General features: G+C 39.6%; 1 protein-coding gene across 24 annotated transcripts in view; it reads left to right on the top strand.

Annotated features, from left to right (window-relative positions):
- RAPGEF4 (Rap guanine nucleotide exchange factor 4) overlaps positions 1–21,889 on the top strand; it is a 153,945-nt gene that overhangs the window by 55,448 nt on the left and 76,608 nt on the right. For all 24 annotated transcript variants that reach the window (XM_080600893.1, XM_080600894.1, XM_080600892.1 and 21 more), the window contains 2 exons: positions 19,697–19,769; positions 20,853–20,917. In XM_080600893.1, coding sequence (XP_080457019.1) covers positions 19,697–19,769; positions 20,853–20,917 — 138 coding nt within the window. The remainder of the gene's footprint in view (positions 1–19,696; positions 19,770–20,852; positions 20,918–21,889) is intronic.

The following is a 21,889-nucleotide window of genomic DNA, read 5'->3' as shown; positions in this document are numbered from 1 at the left end:
AAATGTACATGGTAGATTAAATTTTTGGTTTAACATAAATGTCCAGGCTGCAGGTATGTTGTGTTGAATTCAGACAGAATGGAGGCCTGGGAGGAATATATAGTCCCCACTGCTGGACAGTAATAATTTCAGTCGTAATGAAGTTTAAATTAGAATTCCTGCTGGTGTCTCACTAATGGTCCTGGCCTTTCTCTGGGCAGAACACTTCCGAAATGCAGTTTGTTATAACAGAGTTTCACCAGCTTCCCTCCAGCTTGCTCACAATAGGAAAATTTAGTTTTCCAGTTAACCAGGAGAGCCTTTTCAGTCCCTAGTTACCCTTGTGCCCAAGTTCCAATTTTTGTGCCTGCTTGTTTACCCTTAGCTGTATTCATCCCCCAGGGAGATGGTGCTGGCTTGCCAGATCGGAGTTGACCTGAGCAGCCAGCGTAATGGTTCAAATTAGGGCTGCTGTTTTCAGAAGCTGCCTTTGACACTAAGGGAAACAGAATTGGCCTAGTACTTACCACACTGGAAAAAGCCATCCTCTTTGGAAAAAGCATTTTAATTCTGAATAAAACATTGGGCTGGCTTTCACCTCATGAATAGCGCTTTATTCCACTTCAATAAATATCAGTACCGACAAGCAACTACATCGTGTCATGACCTTACGTAAGTGTATGGCAAGGTTCCAAGTTAATTTCCACAAATGCACAGGACACGTTTTTGTAAGTATTTGACCCCTAGGTAGGCAGTGCTCCTGCAGACAGGGCCAGTAAAACAACCTGGCAAATACCCAAGCTCCACGGACTAGTCGTGGCTTCACAGACAGTGCCAAGACCTCAGGTACTTCCCGCCCAGGCTCCTTAACACGGTTGAGTGCTGACAGACAGCTGAAGAGCTAGGATTTTGCGGGAAGGCTTGGAAGGCAACGTTGCTCTTTGCTGATAGGGAAAGTTCAAGAGATTACAAGTGGCTGAAAGGTCACATCTTCTGGTAGTTTGAATCTAGCCTCTCATCCTTCCTGCTTGTGCTCTCTAGTCCCCTAGGAAGGGATGTCTACATGTGTGCAATGAGGGAAAACAGGGAACCACCTGCCTCAGCGGGCCTCAGATCCAGGCAGTCTGCTCTGTGCTCGAACAGCCTGAATGAAACACCAAGCTCTTTATCTCCTGCTGCTTTATAAGCTTCTAACATTACTCTGAGATCACTCCCTGCACAGTCACACCCGGCAGTTACATGCACTTGTCAGATTCTGTCATTGCAAAGGTGAACTTCATCATGATTCCCTGGTTTGAGATTGTATTTTAACAGAGGATTATCTTCATTGAATAGCCCTCTTTTTGGAGTTGGAAGCTTGATAAAGATAGGAGTTCCTAACTTGACACAGAAACCCCAAGTTGTCATTTGCTTCTTGTGGGATTATTAAGAGGGCCAATGCTTGGGTAACTGTGTCTCGAATGTTGAAATGTCTTTAAATTCTGTCCCCTGTGTCACTGAATGAGTGCTGTATAGTTTCTGAAGTGTCTAAGCTGTTGCTATAAATGGAGCGTGGTTGCTTAAGCCATTCTGGTGCTTTGGGAGATTTTGTACCCTCAGCTTGTTTGCCAGTTAAATAGGGAAGATAGTTGCAGATGCTTTGTGTAGGCTATCACTCAAAATATTAACACTAGAAAGTGTAGACTCCTGCCAGATTTCGCTTGGCATTTTTAATTTAGTACAGGGAAAAATCGGGCTGAGGTTCATCATTTAGTGTTTGATGGAAGGCGCTCTCTCTGCTCTATTTCTATATAGCTATCAAATCCCACATACTGTACTATATTCTGCCAGGAAATCCGCTAACCTTTCATATAATATGTAGTGGGTTTTATAGCCAATGCTGCAGAGCCGTTTTCCATGCAGGAGGATTTTTAGCTAATTTTTTCTGCTGCCTTGGTAAGATTTGCAGTGGTTCTTTCTACAGTGCCAGATGTACATAAAACAGGAAATTACATACTGTTCTCTTGCTTATTGAGCAGGAGAGAAGAATTACTTTTAAAACCTAGCTAGAGAGGTTGCTAGAAATGCCAAGTTTAAAGAGGCAGATCAAGTGTGGGAGATGAGAAAGCAAGACAATACTTGCCTGAATGTGGCGGTGAATGCTAAATCTCAGCTGAAGCACGGTTGATGTACTGACATTAAAGGGAATGTGCTGAATATATAATCATTGTGGATATATGCATGGGATTTTGCATTGTACGGTAATCAAATGAGTAGTTCTTTGTACACAGATTTACTGACACTGACGGGAATCTCATTGGAGCTCTAATGATGTATATTTAAAGAGATATCAGCCCAATTACGTTCTGTACCGTGCATCTGTATATTCCTGAAGGAATGCAGTGTCAGAATAACGTTATTTTGGCTGGCACTTCTGTGGTATCCTTAATCTACTTATCTTGAAGCATTTTACAAATAAGTACTTCATTCAGTAGCATTCCAGTGGGCTGTGTTCACCAGGATGGCGATGCGCTGATAGAGCGCTTGAATCAAAGAGCCCCTCATGAATAACCCTGCTGCCCAACAGGTCATGCCTGGCATGCAGGTTCTTTTACTTGTCCTTCTGCTTTTTCCTGTCAGGTACCGGGGTGGCAGCTGTTTGGCCAGCATGCTGCCTAGTAGCCAAGTGTCTCTTGCTGCCCCTCAGGCTGTTTCAGTGCCAGCAGACAACTCTGCCACCTGTCCGTGCAGAAAGGGAGGGGGCCGTGGCGTGGGCTGTGTGACAAGGGGACATCACAAAACTGGGCTTTGGATGCTGTAGCTGCAGAGGTTTGACCGTCCTGCTGCAAGACATGAGAGGAGAACCGTAAAGAAGCAGATCAAACATAGTACTGACTCTCATTAGTAAGCAAAGCCTAACATGTGACACTGAGAATTATAGTTCTAAGGGGAGACATCTTTTATCTTTCAGAAACTTCCAAAACATACTGATAAATTCAGAGATGATTTGGCTCAGCTTCTTTGTAGCTGTTTCTTGTAGACAGAGCCACTTCAGGAGGTTTTTTTATATGCATGTGTGCTACTGTTCTTTGTACTGTTTAGGATGATGGTGATAGATCTAAATAAAATGTAGCTCTGTGCAAGCTAGAGAAAAGACAATCTACTTCTCTTTAGTGGAACTGTTGCTCCAGCAAAGAGAATGTTGGTTGAGTCCAAAGACTTGTCGCTTCTGCCTTTCATCTTCTGGTAGTTTGAAATAGCTTTTCTGACCATCGTCATCTCTTCCAGCTTCTAGAATGCACACTGGACACCTCAGCTGAATCGCATCTCTGTTGCTCTAATTAACCAGGTAATTGAGCATTATTGGAGTTCTACATATCTTGCAAAAAGTCATACTGGTGTGAAATTGGAGTAACAGTGGTATATCAGGTCCTTAGTTTCTTTCTTGAGGCAGAGCGAATCAGCAGATCTGTGCTGGTAGTGATCTTGTTTGGCACTTTTTTAGTTAATTTTACTTTGGCTCTTCTTTGCTTACTTCTTTAATAACATTTAAAATGGCACCTTTGGGCACCTGTAGCAATTGTAACAGTTTTTATCCATGCTCTTGTTGACAAACAATTTCTTATTAGGTATTTGTGCACTAGCACACTTTTACACTTTTTTTTTTCCATCTGGGTTTCCCCACTTGTTTCTGTTTGCGGGAAGGATGAGCTCTGTCCGAAGCCAGCACTACTGACCCTCACTGGAGAATGTAGTCATTGAGTAGGTCTGCAGGCCTATTTACGCTGCTGTTTCTAATCGTGTGAGATTTGTAGTACCTGTCAAGTTTGCCAAACTTAGGTGATACTGGTGATGTGAAAACTTTTGATTTTGCCATGAGAAGTTACTGCCAGGTGTTTTCAAGAAAGTGTTGAGAGTATTTAATACCCGTTTCCTTAAGCTTTTGTTTGCTGCTCTTAGAACCTGCTGTGGTTTCCTAAATTTTGGGCGTAAAAGCGATTTATGAAGCTGCTATGTGATTCTTCTTTTACATACAGACTGGGGGCACAGAACTTGTAAGTCCTGTGCTCGTCCATGTTCCCTATTTGTAAGGCAATGCAACAGAGCCTGTGAATAGAAGAGGGCCTAGGGCACAGGTGGGACATAGGTTGTCTGGATGTGGCCCTTCCCAGCGATGAAATTTCCCACTGCAGAAATGAACAGTAGATCTCCTTAAGGCTGCAGACTAGTCAAACTTCGTATTTCTCAGCTAAATATGTCTTTATATACCAGGTTTGGTTTAAGGATTAGTCATGGTGACTTGGGAATATAGCAGAGATCTCCTGAGATCTTTTCCACAGTACCAGTTAGTGGAAAATATGCCTTTCTACAAGATGACTGATGATCATTAGTGTCATTGGAACAGATCAATTAATATAAATCTGTTTCACTGAAGCCAGTGAAACGTTAATTTATGACAGCTGAGGATCTATGCCAACACAGTTGTATATAGTGGACTTTCCTCTAACTCCTTAGGAATTGCACAAATAATAAGCTTGTATAAATAGAGAGAACAGGGGTCATCTTACTTAAAAGCTATCAAGATTTTCACTGAAATTTGAGGGTTATAAAATTAAAGGGACTGTACAATGCTAAAATTGCATTCTGTGATGCTCCCTAAACAAATAGCCAGCAGTATGTAGGGGAATACTTGTTAATTGAAAACTAGGCAGTTAAATATGTCAGGCATATGTGTACAGCTTCCTTATTCTATAACACTAAATTTCCCTCAGAATTTTTCATAGGATCATAGAATATCCCGAGTTGGAAGGGACCCATAAGGATCATCAAGTCCAACTCCTGGCACCGCACAGGTCTGCCCAAAAGTTCAGACCATGTGACTAAGTGCACAGTCCAATCGCTTCTTAAATTCAGACAGGCTCGGTGCAGTGACTGCTTCACTGGGGAGCCTGTTCCAGTGTGCGACCACCCTCTCGGTGAAGAACCTCTTCCTGATGTCCAGCCCAAATTTCCCCTGCCTCAGCTTCACACCGTTCCCACGGGTCCTGTAACTGGTGATAACAGAGAACAGGTCACCTGCCTCTCCACTCCCCCTCGCGAGGAAGTTGTAGACTGCGATGAGGTCCCCCCTCAGCCTCCTCTTCTCCAGGCTGAACAGGCCCAGTGACCTCAGCCGCTCCTCATACGTCTTCCCCTCTAGGCCCTTCATCATCTTCGTCGCCCTCCTCTGGACACTCTCCAACAGTTTAATGTCCTTTTTGTACTGTGGTGCCCAGAACCACTTTTTGAAGGAAGACAGACCAAATAAAAAGCAGTTAACAGTTTTTTAAAAATCTATACATATATATATAATTGTATTTATATAAAATTGGAAAAAATTGTTTGTCTTATTTCCAATGTGTTTGGTTTTTATTATAGTATTCTTTGCAGCATTTGTTTCTAATATGGTTTTAGAGTTGCAAGTTAGCAGAAGAATTATGTAAAATGGTTTTAGATATGAAGGTGGCTTTTTCTCTCTGTTAATGAAACCTTTCTTAAAGGCTGTTTTATAATTATACTTGTGGCTTGGTGAATAATGCCTCTTCTTCATATGCAAGTCATTTGATTCCTCTGGTGCCTCATAACGCTCAAGAAGCATGGACTCTTGCAGTGTGACTCATACTGTAGCTTATTTTACTACATATTCTATATAAAGACTTTCTTTGAATGGTAAGTGGATACACAATATTAAAGGGACAATAACAAGCTTTATCTGTCTTGCTTCACAATAGAGAAAAAGTCCTACAAGAATAGACTGGAGAGTAGGTGATTGCAAATTAAGTAGCCCTTCAATTAGGAAGTGTTCTAACTTTAGTATTGCCAGGGACCTTGTCTTCTAGAAGGACTGAAAGTCTCATCCCAGTACAGCAGTACTCTTGCTTCAAGAATTAATCATTCGTCTTGCTGTCGGAAAAAAGGTTGAAGTCTATCATATTCCTTCTCAATAAAACCTGCCTCTCTTCCATCAGGAGTGTATAAGAATGCCCACGTATGTATCTTACCACTGCGACAGCGAGCAATAGCAATGCATTCCTAAGCCATTCCATCTGTTTCAGATGCTTAACACCTTCAGTACTGGTATCTCCCAAAACTGAAAAGTTGCAGCTTTAGGACATCACATGGTCACAAGTGAAAACACAAGAGACCTGCTAATAAGAGGAATTGAAGTTGAAAAATAAGTTTGGGATGTAAAAATAATCACAGCCATTGAAAATGATTGAAAAATTTTACTGAAAAAGTTTATTTCCTTTCCATTTTTGTGTCTTTTCTGCCGCAGATATTAACTCCAGCTTCCATGATTTATCTACTTATGCTAGCAAATGTATGTGGTGGCTAGTTTGGAGTTACACCTGGGGCCATTAGCCAGCCAGCATGTGTACAGACTGCTCAGCTGGCTGCTGCCCAGTGAAGTGGGTGACAATGAGTGCTGCCCTCTGAAAACTAATGTGCTTTGCTCTCCGTGTAAAAACAGCGTGTTTATCTAGTACTGCTGTTTGCTTTGTGTAAATGTTATCCCTTGTAGTACATTGCTTCCAATGGGCTTGAAAAAAGAACAGCCACGGTTCATGGGAACCAGGTGGTGGGGCCTTCCCAGCACAGCCTAACATGTTTATTTTACTACTTTTTTGATATCCTTTAAACAAACAAACAAAATATGATTCCATAAAGAAAGAGCAGGAAATACAAAGATTTCTAAGAATTGAACAATTGAAAGAAGGACTACAAAGAAGTTTAACTTTCAAAATTAATGAGCTACTGTATGTCCTGGCTGTATTAAACCTATCTGTCGAATGGGGTAGGTTGAGATTTCAATATGCTGCTGAAATTATTTTTAGCCATGTGCAAGGCAGGTACACAGAAGAAATGGTTGTTTGCTTGAGTCAAATGGACACACAAAAGTTCAGAAAACTGGTTCGATTTCCAGTGAGCTTGCCATCAGGTATATCATTTTTATAATGAAACATAAGTTTTAGAATGTACTTTTAAAAGCCAGGTCTTACAGAATGGCAAATTAAACACTACAAACGTGTTTCACTGAGAGCATCTTTAGTCAGTTCAATAGAAATTGTCTTTCTCCTAAGAGGCCAGTACTTGGGCATTTCTGCTGATGGGTTCTGGATGCTTGGGCTCGGCAAATTGTTTCTAGAGGAGCCTTAGTGCAGGAATCAGCTTTTCTCATTGCCCCTCAGAAGAGGAATTTCCTTGCCAAATTGCCTCACAGAACTGCTGTGTTGGTGCATATGCAGTATTTGGCATATGGTTTAATGGTCTGTTAGTGAGTCTTCAGTCTTATTTCTCTTGGTCTTACAGTTGGTTGGTTACAGTCTTCTGTCATAACAATTTGTGTGGTTCTTCCACGTAAGTATGATAGCAATAGCTGTGTCCTTTTGAATCTGGTTATATCTAGTTAAACCTCTCTTTGGAATATTAGTTTTTCTTCATTAGTTACCTGCTTTTTTGGTGGTACAGCTTCGGTGCAAGGGTGTGACAAACATCATTTGTTCGGATGGGAGCGTGTTTTCTAAGGCATATAGGAGGTCTGTCCTAGGTGGGATATCAAAGCAGTGAACGTCTTGTTCTCAGCTATCATACTCTGATTTAATCTTACTTGCTTTATTTGAACAAAAATGCCTGGTGAAGCATCCACATCTTGTATTTAGTTAACTTGTGCCATTCCGCACCTTCTATGCTGTGTCACTTGCCTGCATCCTGCCTCTAAGTGCATTGTGAGCCTTCCTGGATGGTAGGAGGGAGAGGCAGCATCTGACCTGTCATTCTGTGTAGCACCCAGTTGAGCTGATTTCAGGGCTCTGTTGGATAGAGGAGGAGACTGGTTTGGTGTTATATTCTTTTCCTTCCACTCTTATTTTTCCAGAAAGATTGTTATTCAGTTTAGTTCAGTATTTCGCACTTTGCCTCTTGTGAGTTGTCTCCATTTTTTTTTTATTCCTCTAGTTTAATTTTTCTCTTCTGGTCATGTGTAGGTTCAGCTTTAACATACCTCTTTTCTGTTGTTTTTTTTTTTTTTCCATTTAAGAAAATCTACAGTGCATCTTCATTACCGTGACAACCTGTACATCTCAAATGCTGTTTTAGTCTTCAACATGACAGATCATAGAGAGAACGAAGGCTGATAATAAGGAATAATAATCAGAGCGATGATGTTTTTGTGGTTATATATTGCCCTGTGAAAGAAATTCCCATTCAAAAAAGGAATAGAAACTAAGGCTTCTTAATATGAAACTCCTGCCCACACTGAACTATCAGCCTACTCAAACTAGGCTACTTGCTTGATGTTCAGTCTGAAAAATAACAATCTGAGTAATTTTCAAATGGTAACCAAGTGGATTTAAATTATTTTTACCTGGCTGAATAAATCTGGAAGAAAGTTGCATAATTTCTTTAAACAAGTCACTCCTCAGAGTTTCAGAGAACTTTTGATTATGAGGTGGTTTGGACACTGCTTGGCTTATACTATTTTAAATCCGTTAAAGCTTACATTTTATATCCTATTTTCTTCTGGTTTTGCTTATTATTGATATCACAATGCCATGAGATAAAGAATAACAAACATAAACAGTGTTTCACTATGAAAACCAGAAACTAAGCTTGTGACTAGAAAATTGTTGGAGGCTTGATGTTGTAGTTTGTGCTGTTCATCCGGATCTGCAGAATCTTTAAGCCTAAACTGTCACAAAGGCAACCAGCTTCAATGAGCCTAGATTCTGTCAGTTGTGAAATTACTCAGCTGTTTCAATGACATCAACTGATAAAACTGCTTGCTTTGGTGGCAACAAGAGGCAAGAAGAGAGTTCATTTATTAGGCATATCCATGGGCCACCTCACTTTTTTTTTTTCCTTTCCCTCCTATAGTTAGCTATATTCCCTGAAGTCTGTGCACTCGTTGTGATAACTCATCTGTTCAGTGAACTGTGGAGGATCCCTCTAGAGAGTCCTTTCAATTTTTTATGGTTATCTTAGTTTTTTTGTTTCTGAAACCACAGTGTCTAATTAGTTTGAGACAAGCTGTATATAAATTACTAGGACTTCAGGACTTCTTGACTTTCCTCCTTTCCAATTAAGAGAGTTCTGTTTAGGCTATGTATTGCACTCACCTCCTACCCATAACTCCTTCCTATCTAAAACATTTTCCCTTCCATCTGTCTTACTAACTTTTCTTTATTTTCAAATATTAAGCTTCCAGTGGGACTTTTTTTCTTGTTTCCCATCCCTACGTGCTTCTGATTATCACTGTCCCCTCTTGTCCCAAGGTTTGAAAGTGTTTCTAGGGACGATGTAAAATGAGTAATGTCACTTCTTGCCTAAAGGATTGCTTGAGAACCCCCCCACAGCAAGACTCAATTGCAGAACAGCATTAGGTGTGAGGGCTTTTTAGACTTGGTGAGGGACTGACTGCTAAATAAGATGTCCGTGGTTTGAGGAAGTTGCTTTCTCTGGCTCCAGTCAGAGGAAAAAACCTTAAAAGCCGCCCTATGCAAATAATGCCATTGCATTGCAGAATGTTAATGCAGTTTACCTGATCCCTGTGTTACGGCACAGCTGAACCACTGCTACTGTGTGTTTGCATATCGCTTTGATAAAAATCAGTCATTCCAATCCAAATAAGTTTTGGTATCATCAGGTGAGATGATGTCTTGCAAGTCCATCAGAAGAGACTGTGTTTCACAGGACTTTATGGGGAGCCTGAAACATGAGGGCAATGAGATGTTAGACTGTGTATGGCGAAGTAGGCAGTATAACCAAACACTGTGTTAGAAAATAGCTGAAGCATTACGAACTCCAGTGGGGAATTACCATAGGCAGCATCTATTATACTATGCTGTCTAAGAAAGGGACTCCTTTGGATTTGGGAAGTTGAGTCTATAAGAGGTTTGTGCTGGCAGTACTGTCCCAGCGGTGCCGTCGCACTGCCTGCTGACTGAGCTGGGAGGCCTGGGTGTGTTGGGGTCCTGTCAAGTGATACCAGACTGATTATGAGTGGCTTTCTGTGCCGCAATACGCTTATTTCCATGCACCAGGAGGAGTAGACTATGTTCAGTCATACTCCTGGAATTATAATTATTTAGTTTGTCTTTAGGTTTCCCCCTAATTATTTGGTATTATACTTGTTTTGATTTCACAGCAGTGTTGCTGAGAGAGCTGCACAGGCTGCTTTTAAAGCAGCTCACACTGTAATCAAAATAATATTTTTAAAAGCATTGAAGTAAGACTAATGTTATAAAGGAAATTCCCTTGTATATTTACTTATTTGCTTGCATTTACCAAATATCATCATTATTGTTAGGCACAATTGTAGTAGAAACAATCACTTCGGAAGCTGATGCTTGCTTCTGCGAGAAGCAAAGGCACAATGTTAGACTGACCCCACTGAACTCATTAAGAGGTTTATATTGATTTGAGAGGAATTAATATTTAACACAGAGTTTCCTTCCAGATGAAAACAAATTTTAGACCAACATACTTCTGTGCTTGTAGGTAGTAAGTATGAAAAGCTGAGTTCCAAGTCAGCTCACCATTTTGCTTTTTCTTTTCGTTTCAAATCTCCTTGTGAGGGGAGGGAAGAAAATATTTATGTGCAATGGATAAAGCCACTGCTTCATACAGTATCAACATGAGGCCAGTTTAAGTGTCATTTAAGTTGTACATAAAACCTATTTTTAGGGCTTAAGCACTGCACAGACCTTGTGCTGACCTTAAGAATTTCAGTGGAGGAGCATGACTTCAGCCTGTTGTTGGAGCACAGCCTGCCCTGGAAGGTTAGCAGCTTTTTTCTGTCTCAGTGGCACATACCTAGTTCCACATACATTTCTTAAGGTAAAGCCTTCCTCATAACAGTCATGCAAAGATGTATTGAATGTGTGGATCAGGACTTCAGTATTTGGAAGGTGACAGCCTCAGGCTGGAGCAATAACTTGATATAGAGGCTTTTGCTGACTTCTGACTTGTCTAGTACAAAAACTTGTTTTTTGCTTGATATGCAGGTTAGGATATGTGATCAGGAACAAGACACGTATGTTGCTGCAATTCCAGAATTTACTGTTCTGTCAGAGTACTTTAAAAACATAAACCTCTTCCTGGTGTGACCTTTTGTCTCAGCTGAAGCTCTGCTCCAGAAAAATACAAAAGATAAGGGAGAAGCACCATATGGAGGACATAATGTAGATGGCAGCTCACAGCTGCCCAGGCAAGGAAATGGCCAATGCCAGCATCGTCTTGTATTTGTAAGTCTCTTATTACATGCCTCTGGTCTTCCTTCTATGCTGCCTTTTTGCATAGTGCACACAAAGTGTGAGCTCACCTGAAAGAGAGTATCTTTGGTTCCCCAGTCATTACTGTAGTGTATCTGAAAATAGAAGCTGTGACTACCTGAGGGTAAAAGGAAGTCTTCTGTGTGCAGAACTTTCAGAAATTGTTCTCAAAGCGTGTTTTCCCTGCACACGGCCCATGAGATGACACCAGATATAGCTCAATCTAAATGTTGTCAGTGTAGGTTTAATGGTTGGCTGTAGTAGTAGAAAAAATGTTAAAATAGTGCATTTTTCTTAGTAGTTCAGCTCTTTTGAAGTCTTATCTGTTGGCTTTGCTAATAAGATGCGGGTTTACAATTGTTAGCTTTGCAGAAGAGTTTGAAGAGGAGTGAGGTTCCATTCTGCTACTCGCATCATTCAGAAAATTCCAGCTAAAGTGTCATTTGCTGCATCTCTACTACAAGTGATAATGAAAGGGGAAGAAAGGAGAGCACAGTTTGATTTTTCTGATCCTATATTAAGTTTGAAGCAATGCTGCTGACAGACATCATCATCTGATTTTAAAGTGAGCAAATTCAACAGATATCACTGTAAAAGAGTAAATACAGAATTGCATAACGTTCTTTTTCAGCCACTGTTGGCTGAAAACTGAACTTCACGTTGAAGGCAGTTGAATTGTTATATATATGTATTACTATAAATATAGTATTTGTTCTGTGGTTACACAAGTGCAGTAAAAGAAAACACAAATCAGATGGGCTGTTTGTTCTTTTTTCTTTTGTCCTCTTTTAAGTACATGCAATCTTTCCCACCCTTCCAACCAAGTCGCATCTCCACCCAACTGCATTTCCTGAGTGGATTCCTCTAGGAGACAGAATCAGAAGGCTGCATGATGTCATTTCTATATTTAAATTAGATGGAGCAGAATAGGCTGTGTAATTTGTTTAATCATTGCTCATGCTCTAATTTCCTTGGATTTGATTTTTTGCAGTGCAGTCTTATCTTTGGGTTTCTATCTGGTAGCCAAGTCTGCTATTTGGCGTGATTTCAGTGAGCTGGGTGCATTTTTCTTTTCAACTAAAACTCAAGGGGATTCTGTGATCAAGCAAATTCGGCACACGGAGCTTTTCAAGCACGATAAATTGATTTAAGTGGGAATGTGACAGAAAAATATATGGCTCCAAAACAAAGAGATCAAATAAAATCTAAAGCTTAGTTGATTAGAGCCATACAGAAACATTCAGAAGATGGTAAACAGATAAATAAATAGAAAAGATGCAGATTCATCTGCCATTATATAAACTGTACTAATTCTGGGATCAGGATTCAGCAATTTCAGTACAGGCATTTCCTGTATTTATTTTATCTCAATATGACTAAATGGTACTTCAGTTCTGCTATTTCAGGCCTTGTCTATCTCGTTTTAATGACTTGAGTAGACTGACGTGTACAAAACAGTCTCTGTTCAGTAAATTGTGGTAGAATCTTTGCATTTTATTTTCTCTTCTTCGACTATATATAAAGATTTATATTCTCTGTTGTAGCATTTTATTTTCTAATTTGTCATTACCCCTTCCTTTAGAAATACTTCAGTTCTCTTCCCTTATCTATACGTGGATGATATTCCGGAAATCACAAATGCAAGTACTTAGTAATATTCAGGATTCTTGATATTCTCCATCCCAATATAGGTAGGCAGTTTCTGCATGAAATTCCCCTTTGTACTGAGATAAAAGCACCCCTCAATATCCTGTTGTGCTGTATGTGTGCTTAATGACTTGAAACTGATTTCAAGTGCAGAGATAGGCGGTGAGGTGCACGCAGTCTGTGACATTACAAGTGGAGCACGTGTTCTTGCCGTGCACAAGGAGGCAGACCACTGCAGCCCACACTGGAGGTGAGGAGTTGATCCCATACAGACCCACCTGCAGCAAACACCTAGCTAGGTGGCAGAGACAGGGCCACTGGGCAGCCGGCAGCACCCAGCAAGAAGAGGCAGAGCTCAATGAGGAGGTTGGAGCTGCAGCCCTGAGGGCCTTGCTTTCTCCAAGGGCTCCCAGCCCAAATGGACCCCACTAGGGCTGGGGCTGGACCCAATCTTACATGTGGCCCAGACTTGAAACACAATGTGCTGGGGTCTAGTCCTCTCTTGGTCTGGCTGAGAAGCTGCCGAGGTCGTCTCACACTGTTGAGCCAGTGTTGTACTTCTGTACAAACCAGTTTCCTTTGATATGACTTGCGTATCTCCTGGTATCGCCACAGGCAGGAGTCACTTTCAGTCAGCAGGATTTCTGATTTTCATTTAATAGGCTGCTGCGTGGTGGTAATGTAACGTGCTTAGTTTCTCTTTGGAGACGGGGAAAAATATTGTGAAGAAGCTTATGGTTTTGTTTTTATTTTCCCCAAAGCAATCATCAGAGTGAAATTCACAAACAGATCTGTGCAACTTTGCCGTGTCATTTGCCTGCCTGGGTTGCTCTCATTACAACCTCACTGAAGAATCAGGTTTTGAGATTTGTGTGTATGGGTTTGTTCTAGAGTGAATTTTGATGTAAATAACACTTTATAAGTAAACGTGGCTCATCCAGCAGCGGAGGGAAAAAGCCTGAATATGCAGGCGGGGTGGCTGTGTTACAGCTCGTGGATCAGGGGGGTCAGGTGTCAGCCTGTGCAGACGGCTGGAAGCGGGGACGTGTTCCAGTAAGCAGGCAGGAGACCCAGTGTGAATCCCCGATTACTGTTCAGGTCAGTTACTGTGGTGCTGTTGGGAATTGAAGCTTTAGAGAGCTGATGCTGAGGAGCGAGGTTTGCTTCAAACCCTGTGAGTTTGCTCTTATCCAAGTATGTTTGTAGTTTCTTTTCACTACTGTAATTTAGGGTTTAACAGGAGCGATACGAGTCTTGAGATTACGTTATTGCAGCAGCTTTGAATGATGACTTACAATCCAGTGTTAAACAGTCATGGGACAGGTCCTTTTTGAAATATCCAATTTAGGCAGCATTGGCCAGAAATGTGTGGAAATTTTCTGACTAAACTTGCTTAGAAGAAATACACTTATTAATTTGTAAACAGAGTAAGGTAGAATCTGAAAACAGAATTATATCAGAGTTTTCTATGCATCTCAGCACATAATATGGGGCAATAACGAATGAGTGGGGTTTTTTTGCTTTTTTTTCTTCCCATTTTTAACAAGATTTGGGTAAAAAAAAATAACTGACTATGCTTATTGGTTATTTATTTAGTGAAATTCAGTAGGAACATTAGGCACTTTTTATTGGAAAACACTGACGGATAGCAGGCAGGTGACCTGAGAATTTTCCTATAAATTAGTTCAGTGAAGAGCGATCTTTAGAGCATCATCTCTAGAGGCAGAGATCTAGACTTTGAGATGACAAGCTGTGCTTGGTTGGGGGTGAAAAGAGGGTCCAGAGATCTTCTGGGGCTCTTTTCATATCTCTCCATATTGTTCTGGAGGAAAGAGAAGAAATGACGCACCGTGCTGAGCTCACAAGGGAGATTATTCATTGCCAAAATGGTATGACTGGCACAACCAACTTGGAGGAAGAACAAAATTGTGCTGAGAGCATCAGTGATCAATTATTTATTATCAAAAGAAAATAGAGAACTGCTGTCAAGCTACAACTTACATCACCCTAGAGAAACCATTAACGGAGTATAGGCAAATAGCACAGAGGATTACAGAACTCAAGTAACAGTCAAAGTGACAACATCTAATAAAGTAGTTACACAAGGTTTTGAAGAATGTGTGTGGGAAGGTCACCTTGATATTTGGCCTAGGATTTCTAGAACTGAAATGAATTATTTTGTTTTACTGTCAAGTCTGCAGGTAATGCAGGTTCTGCCTTGTCATCTTCTCTGCTGCCAGTGGTAGACAGAGTAGGAGGTGGTAGAAGTGCATCTGGTAATTTAGGGTTCAACTGAAGTGATGTGAGTCATGAGGTTATATTATTGGAGCAGCTTCGAACAGTGATTTACTACCCAATGTCAAACAGCCATGGGACAGGTCAGTACATAGTGCCACTACATATTGAGGCTGGGAGTGGGGGAGGTTAAGAGAAGGAAAGAGAAAATAACCTATGTGTTGTGGTTTACAAAACCTTTAGTTTTAGAAGACAGTCGCTTCCAGCCATGTGTAGGTTCACTGTGGCGTGGGGAAGCATTAGACGCCTGACTTCACTCCCCAGTGCTGAGTACCATAACTGTTCGAAGTCCTTATTGAATGGCCCATCAGTTACTCTGCTGACTGGAGAGCTGCTGGACTTGGGGGTGTATCTGGTGTGGAACTTGCATTTAAAACTTTATGCCCAGGTGGGCTTTCCTTCACCTTTTGTGTATTGTTTCTGTCGGTGTGGCGGTTTTGCTATGCAGTGCACATGGAAGAGAACAGAGGCTGCTCTATTTTCTTCACATCTGCCTGGCTTGGTTTGGAGTGCTTGTATTGTATAGATCTCCTGTTTTTGATCTTTCTTTCTCTTTAAACAGGGATTAGATTTTCAATACTTGCAGCAGAAGAGAAGGGATTAACTGCTAAGACGTATTTTATACACCTTATGTGCACTAGAAGAATGCATAAGGGATTCAGAGATAGCTTGCACTGGAATTACAGTAATGGCCTTTCTAAACATTATCATATAAAAAATTTACCAGAGTGCATTCATGGTGTAGAAGAAAATCCATTGTAGTCATGAAAACAGCTGAGACTCGTCACCAGCTAACCAATGAGTGGCCTTAAAAACTGTTGATGAAAAAGTTCATCCTCAGTGCCTCCCCAGTGAAGAAAGTGCTATTGCTTGCTTCCTTCCCTCCCATCCCCTACTGTTCCTTGTCAGCACTCTTCTGTGCTTTAGGCTATATAGCAGTGACTGAAAAGGTCATGTTAATTTTTACCACTGCATGGCTATGGGATGGTCAGTAACTGGGAGAAAAAATAGTGTCTTTATTACTTGTGCTGTCAGATTAGATGCAGGAAGCGTCTGATCTTTAAGCTATTGCATGATAGAATTAGTAAATTAGTAGAAATCTGAAGAAAGAGTGAATAGGTCACTGAGTGTAGTTTTAAAACCTGCTGTCATGTTGGATTTACAGAACTTGAAGACTTTTGGTAATAAACAAGCTTATATGATAGCTGTTGTTGTCTTTCATAAAGAAGGCCTTTCCAGAGTTCATACCAACAGTGGAACACATTTTAAGAAGCCTTTTGTAAATATTTAGTTTGTTAATCTTCAGGGTCATTTTAAATGCCACCTACTTTTACATTTTTACTTGCTGCATTTTCTTTTCATTTACAGACATTGCAGTAATAAGACAGGTCTCACACTCAACATTGTTTTTTCCTCATTATCTCAGCTTTGAGAGAGCTCATGCTTGGAACTTCGTTACTCCATTCAATACTGTGAATCTCTATGTGGTTATTTTCATCATCTTTGCATACTCAGGTTTCCCCGTGGACAACATTTCCCAGACTTCTTGACAAATGAGTGTCCTTTGACATTTAGTTTGGCTCATGAGCCGGCACAATTTTAGTTGTAAATTGTACCTCCAATGTCAGTCTGCACCCCATCAAGGTATCTTCATGGGAGACCATGTGTAGGCAGTCATATCAGCCTTCATTTAAGATAACCTGATAGTTTAATTCACGCTGAGGTCCCTTGGAGGAGTCTGAACAACTGAACTTTCTGAGGGCAGGTCCAGAATCGGTGCCTCTTCTGGTAATGCTGGCTGACCTCCTTCACAGGCAGTTCTGCTCACTGGGCTTGCTCTGTCAGTCTCCTTAGTAGACTTACTCCAAGGCAGGGTAGGACTTTCGTGTGGAAGATTACAAAGTTGAGGTCCTTGGCAGCCTACACTTATGCTCTTTGTGGCCCTTGGCATCCTGAGAATGATGTGGGGCTGGATGTGGTTAGGGGCCTCCGCAAACAAAATATCCACAAGTGTTCCTAAAGCTTACAGTACACGAGTGCAAATAATACAGCAGAGTACAAGACTGCATCTACCTTCCCTGCCTATTTGATGAAAATCAGACCTGCATCTAAAGATAGATGTTGTTGTTGTTTTTTAAAAAGGACGAATTCCTAAAATGTGAATAGGGTTCCAGAAACCGTGAAGTGTCGGCTTCTTACAATACCTTTGGGTACCACTGCTTGATGGTGCACAATTGTGCACAGGTTTTTGCAACTGATCCCTTAAGTTATACAGGGCAGTTACATAAGGGACTAAGAAGAGTTGTCTTTTTAGCAAAAACGTGGAATTGTGCACATTGGGTGCTCAATGTGAAGAGTTTGCATCCGCTTTAAAGTGTTAAATGCAATTATGGCTTATCATGCCTGTAAGACTTCTGCAGGTATTTTTTGTTAAGCTAGGCACCCAAATCTTTTGGAAATTGTATGACGTGTTCTATGCTTCATTTTGTGAGAAGAATAAGCAGGAGAAATACTAGAGAATTAATGAGAAAGGAAACTGCCATGCAGTGTATGACGATTATGAAAGCTGTATAGTAAATGCATACATTTGAAAAGTTAAAAGAAAATTACTATTGTTCTACAATTCAAGTCCCTTATCAAGTTGGATTAAATGTAGACTAATAATGTATTTCTGGGAAAATGCTATTATGGGTAAAACAGAAAAAATAACTGAATATCATCTGAATGATGAGAAAGAACAGGAAAAAAATACCGGATGTAATTTAATTGTATCTTATTCCAAATGAAACATTTCAATTTTCTATTTCTAAACCAGATTTCAAGACCGAGCTCAGTAGAAAATAGGACAAAACATTTATCTACTCTTTGAATAAAATGTTATTTCAGCCCCTTATGATAAGTTTTCCTTTCTTTCATTTTGACAACTGAAATGAGTTTTTTCCCCTGTTTTATGTACATGGTTTATTTATTGAACTGAGAAAATAATTACTTCTTGCGTTCTTCCTCTTGCTGAGTTCCAGGCATAGAACTGGAGGCAGAGTTTGGGAAAGAAAATAAGAGTTTTATCCTCAAATTAAGTAGTATGTATTTTGTGTGACTGACCTGGAATAAAACATAATTTTGCTCCTATGAGTTTTCAGCTGGATTATGGGTGAGATTTAAATAATATGTTACTAAGCTTTAGGATGTAATAGCTTGTCTAAAAATAGGATTGGATTATTTAGATTAATGTAATCTTTGCAGGTTTTGTTATTATTTAGAGTGCAAGACATTCATTCTTCCTTGCTAGAACTGATGAGATTTCCATCTCCAGAAAAGAAAAATTGTTAAAAGGATAATTCAAGCATCTGTTAAAATCCAGCAGATAACATTTATGGAGCTGTAGGGATGTTTTCACTTTTTAAAGCAAAGAATAAATCTTTTACATTAAAATTGGACTAAAGGGAAGTTTTCTGCCTCAATTAACATGTGTCCTTAGCTGAATCCTAGATGAATTTCAGCTAGTTGTTTGTTCACGTTCAGCTCACTGCACAACCTATGGATGGCATTACAATTTTGTTTATGCTGATCGTCAGCATCCCTGTTGCACAAGCTTGCTCTGTGACAGATTCGAAAGGGGCATTATAACTGTTTACCCTTAACTATGGCAGTAATCTAGCATGACTGAAAACAGAAATGTCTCATTTATTGAATGATTTGTATGAGATAAAAGGACATTTTTTTTCCTTCGTATTATATTTTAGCTTCTGTGAATTTTTTAAGCCCTAGGCAGAGCTTTGAACCTTATTCATCATGTCACCAGCATTCACTGAAGAAAAATACCAGTTACCAACATCAGTTACAGTCATGTAGTTTACTGTGGTACAAAGGACATTATTTTTACAGTTACAAAATTTCATTTGATACTATAGTATTAGTGTGTATGTATACATAAAGTTGGTGCTGGGTTTGTGTGTTTCATAACCTTGTAGTTTTGAAAAACAAACTTGTGCTTGCTTAGTGTGTTGGAATTAAATGTTTAGTCTTAGCACTAAATCCTGTATGTTTTAAATCTGGTACCAAAATTGTAGTGGTATGTGAGTCCTATGAATTCTTAGTTCACAGCTTCATCTCCATTCATACAATAAAGCAGCTTTCTAGCTTGAGTTTAGCTGAGTAGTGTAATTTCAAACGAGCTTTAAAACAGCCTTTATGGGAAATCACACAAGTACAATATTGATTTACTAGAACCCTCAAAGTCATGCTTTGGGGAAGATCAAGGAGGGAACTCTTTTAGCACAACTTTTGATAAAATAAAGACAGAGTGCTCAAATCAAGAAAGCTGGTCTTGTAGCATTAAGAGTAAAAGACATCTGACTGGCTCAGTCATAGATTGTTTATATGCATCTGAAGCACAAGGCAGCAGACACAAATGTACATACCACATTATCCATCTGTACTGACTTACATATCTGTACCTGACGGAATTTGCCATTGCTGTCTTCCAGAAATATCGACAGTATATGTCTGGACTTCTTACTCCTCCTTATGGTGTTATGGAAACTGGCTCCAACAATGACAGTAAGTATGAGGAGGTAGAAATCAAATGCTAGAAAAAATATAAAAGAGAAGAAGAAGGAGGAATTAAAGTCCTCTGTTTTGGGGTGTGGAAATTAATATATTAAATTCAATTCAGCATTACCACTATATTAATATTCCATAGAGGAGGAAATAGTTTGGAACTTGCTTGATTGCATTCCTAACTGCATACAACTGCACACAGAGCTGTGCACAAATTTGCACTGTGGGACTGTCCTCTTGACTAAAACATACTGTATTATGTTGCATAAAATTTAACTGGTTGTAGATGGTATATGAATTCTATGGAATGCAGCCATGAGTCCTGCTAGTAAAATGAATTTAACAAACAGAGTAATTTATTTTTTTTTAAATTAGGTTGCGCTACTCTGCTTCCTTGGGAACTTGGGTTCATGTTGGGACACACAAACTGCACTAAACATGCTGCTATCTGACCTTAGTTGCATAGGTAAATAAGTTTGGGTATGGCTTTGTGTCATGAGAGCCTATCAAACCGTGGGATAATGGTGTAGACATGAATCCAAGGGCAGCCTTTGGAATGCATCACTTCTGTAAATCAAGGTATTTTTGTTTAGTTGCCGGAGAATTATTTAGGCAACAGCCAGGATGATGTCTCATGGCCTACAGTCATGTCTGTAAATTTTGGGTAATATGCTATGCTACATTATTGTTTCACAAATAGAGTATATTGATTACATAACATAACTGTGCTAGGAAGTGCAAACACAATGACACATTTGAATTCCAGGTATTAAAACACAGGTAGTGGTAAAAGAAAAAAAAAATATAACTAATTCCTGTATACATGTTTAAATTATTTACTTGTGAGACACTACTACTTCTAACAAACTGTGTTTATAGCATTTTACATAAGTTAACTTTCTTTTTCATGTTCCTAAGAGAAGAAAAACTGCCTAAATAAATGTTTTGCACTTTACACATTCATCTATGATTTTTTTCAAAGTATAAAAAAGGCAAATTGCTTATTCCATTAATAAATCTTTATTTTGTTACTTAAAGTATGCATAGTATTTATTTATTTTCTGTATTCTATCCTTTCTTTAGGAATGCCAGATAAGGACAGTATGTCAGGCAGCTCTCTTTGCCAAGTCTCTAAAAACTGTAATAAGGTAAATTACATCTATTTTTGCCTTTGGGTTTTGGTGGGGGGCTTTTTGGTAATAAAAAAAAAAAGCAGTAGTACAGCATGAAATTGAAAAGAACCAGGTGAAAATGTGAAGTATATGATTGATGCAAGTGCAGTATACAAGTTATAAGGATTCTTTAGAGATTTTATTATAAAACTAGAGAAAGCAAAGTGCTGCTGTTGAAGTTTGTGTCACAATTTGATTGTCATCGTTACGTAAGGAACATGGTGAGGGTGAGAAAGAAAGGTATCCCTGTGACAAGACCCAGTACATAGCCAATGGATCATAAAATTCATAGTTAAGTCCTGTTTGAAGGCTAAACTGAGTCTTAGCTGATGCATAAACATCATTCTGGCCTTTTATATGGGGTGAATTTTCTCTGGTGTTCAGAGAGCAGCTTTACATCCCAGGTGCCCTTTGTAAAAAGTTCTGTTCCTTTGGTCTCACCACATCACATCAGGACCGGCATGAAAGAACTCATGAATATTGCTATGCTGGCATTAAAGTGATTATAATAGTTGGAAGAAATAGTATCAGGCATTGCTGCGAAGGTTCAGAATTTTTAGACTTTTTTTATGGCGGGAGTAGAAAAGTTACAGTAATACACAGTTGCTTGGATGCCTCCTTTCTATATTTGGGAGTTTAATTAGATGCATTTGTGTGATGTCTTTAAAAGGTTAAAGGATTTTTTTTTGTTACATAAAAAACATTTCTTGACAGCAGATAAAGACAATGAATATTTTAGCGTGTTTCCTTAATGCGAAAATAACTACTTCCACCTCTCCCTGTCTGTCTGTCCTGCTTCCTCAAGGGTACTGACCTTTCTTAATTGTCACCTTTAGCCTTTATTAAATGTATAAATGTAACACTATGCAGTTCCTTTTTCTAGAATCTTATTCACTAATGCTGTATCACTTCCTGACAGCCTTACCCTATATGAAAATAAACATTTTT

The sequence above is a fragment of the Anser brachyrhynchus genome (genome assembly GCF_964034855.1).
Source record: "Anser brachyrhynchus genome assembly, chromosome: 7".
In the NCBI taxonomy this organism is placed as follows: Eukaryota; Metazoa; Chordata; class Aves; order Anseriformes; family Anatidae; genus Anser; species Anser brachyrhynchus.
This window is presented reverse-complemented; position numbering and strand designations above follow the sequence as displayed.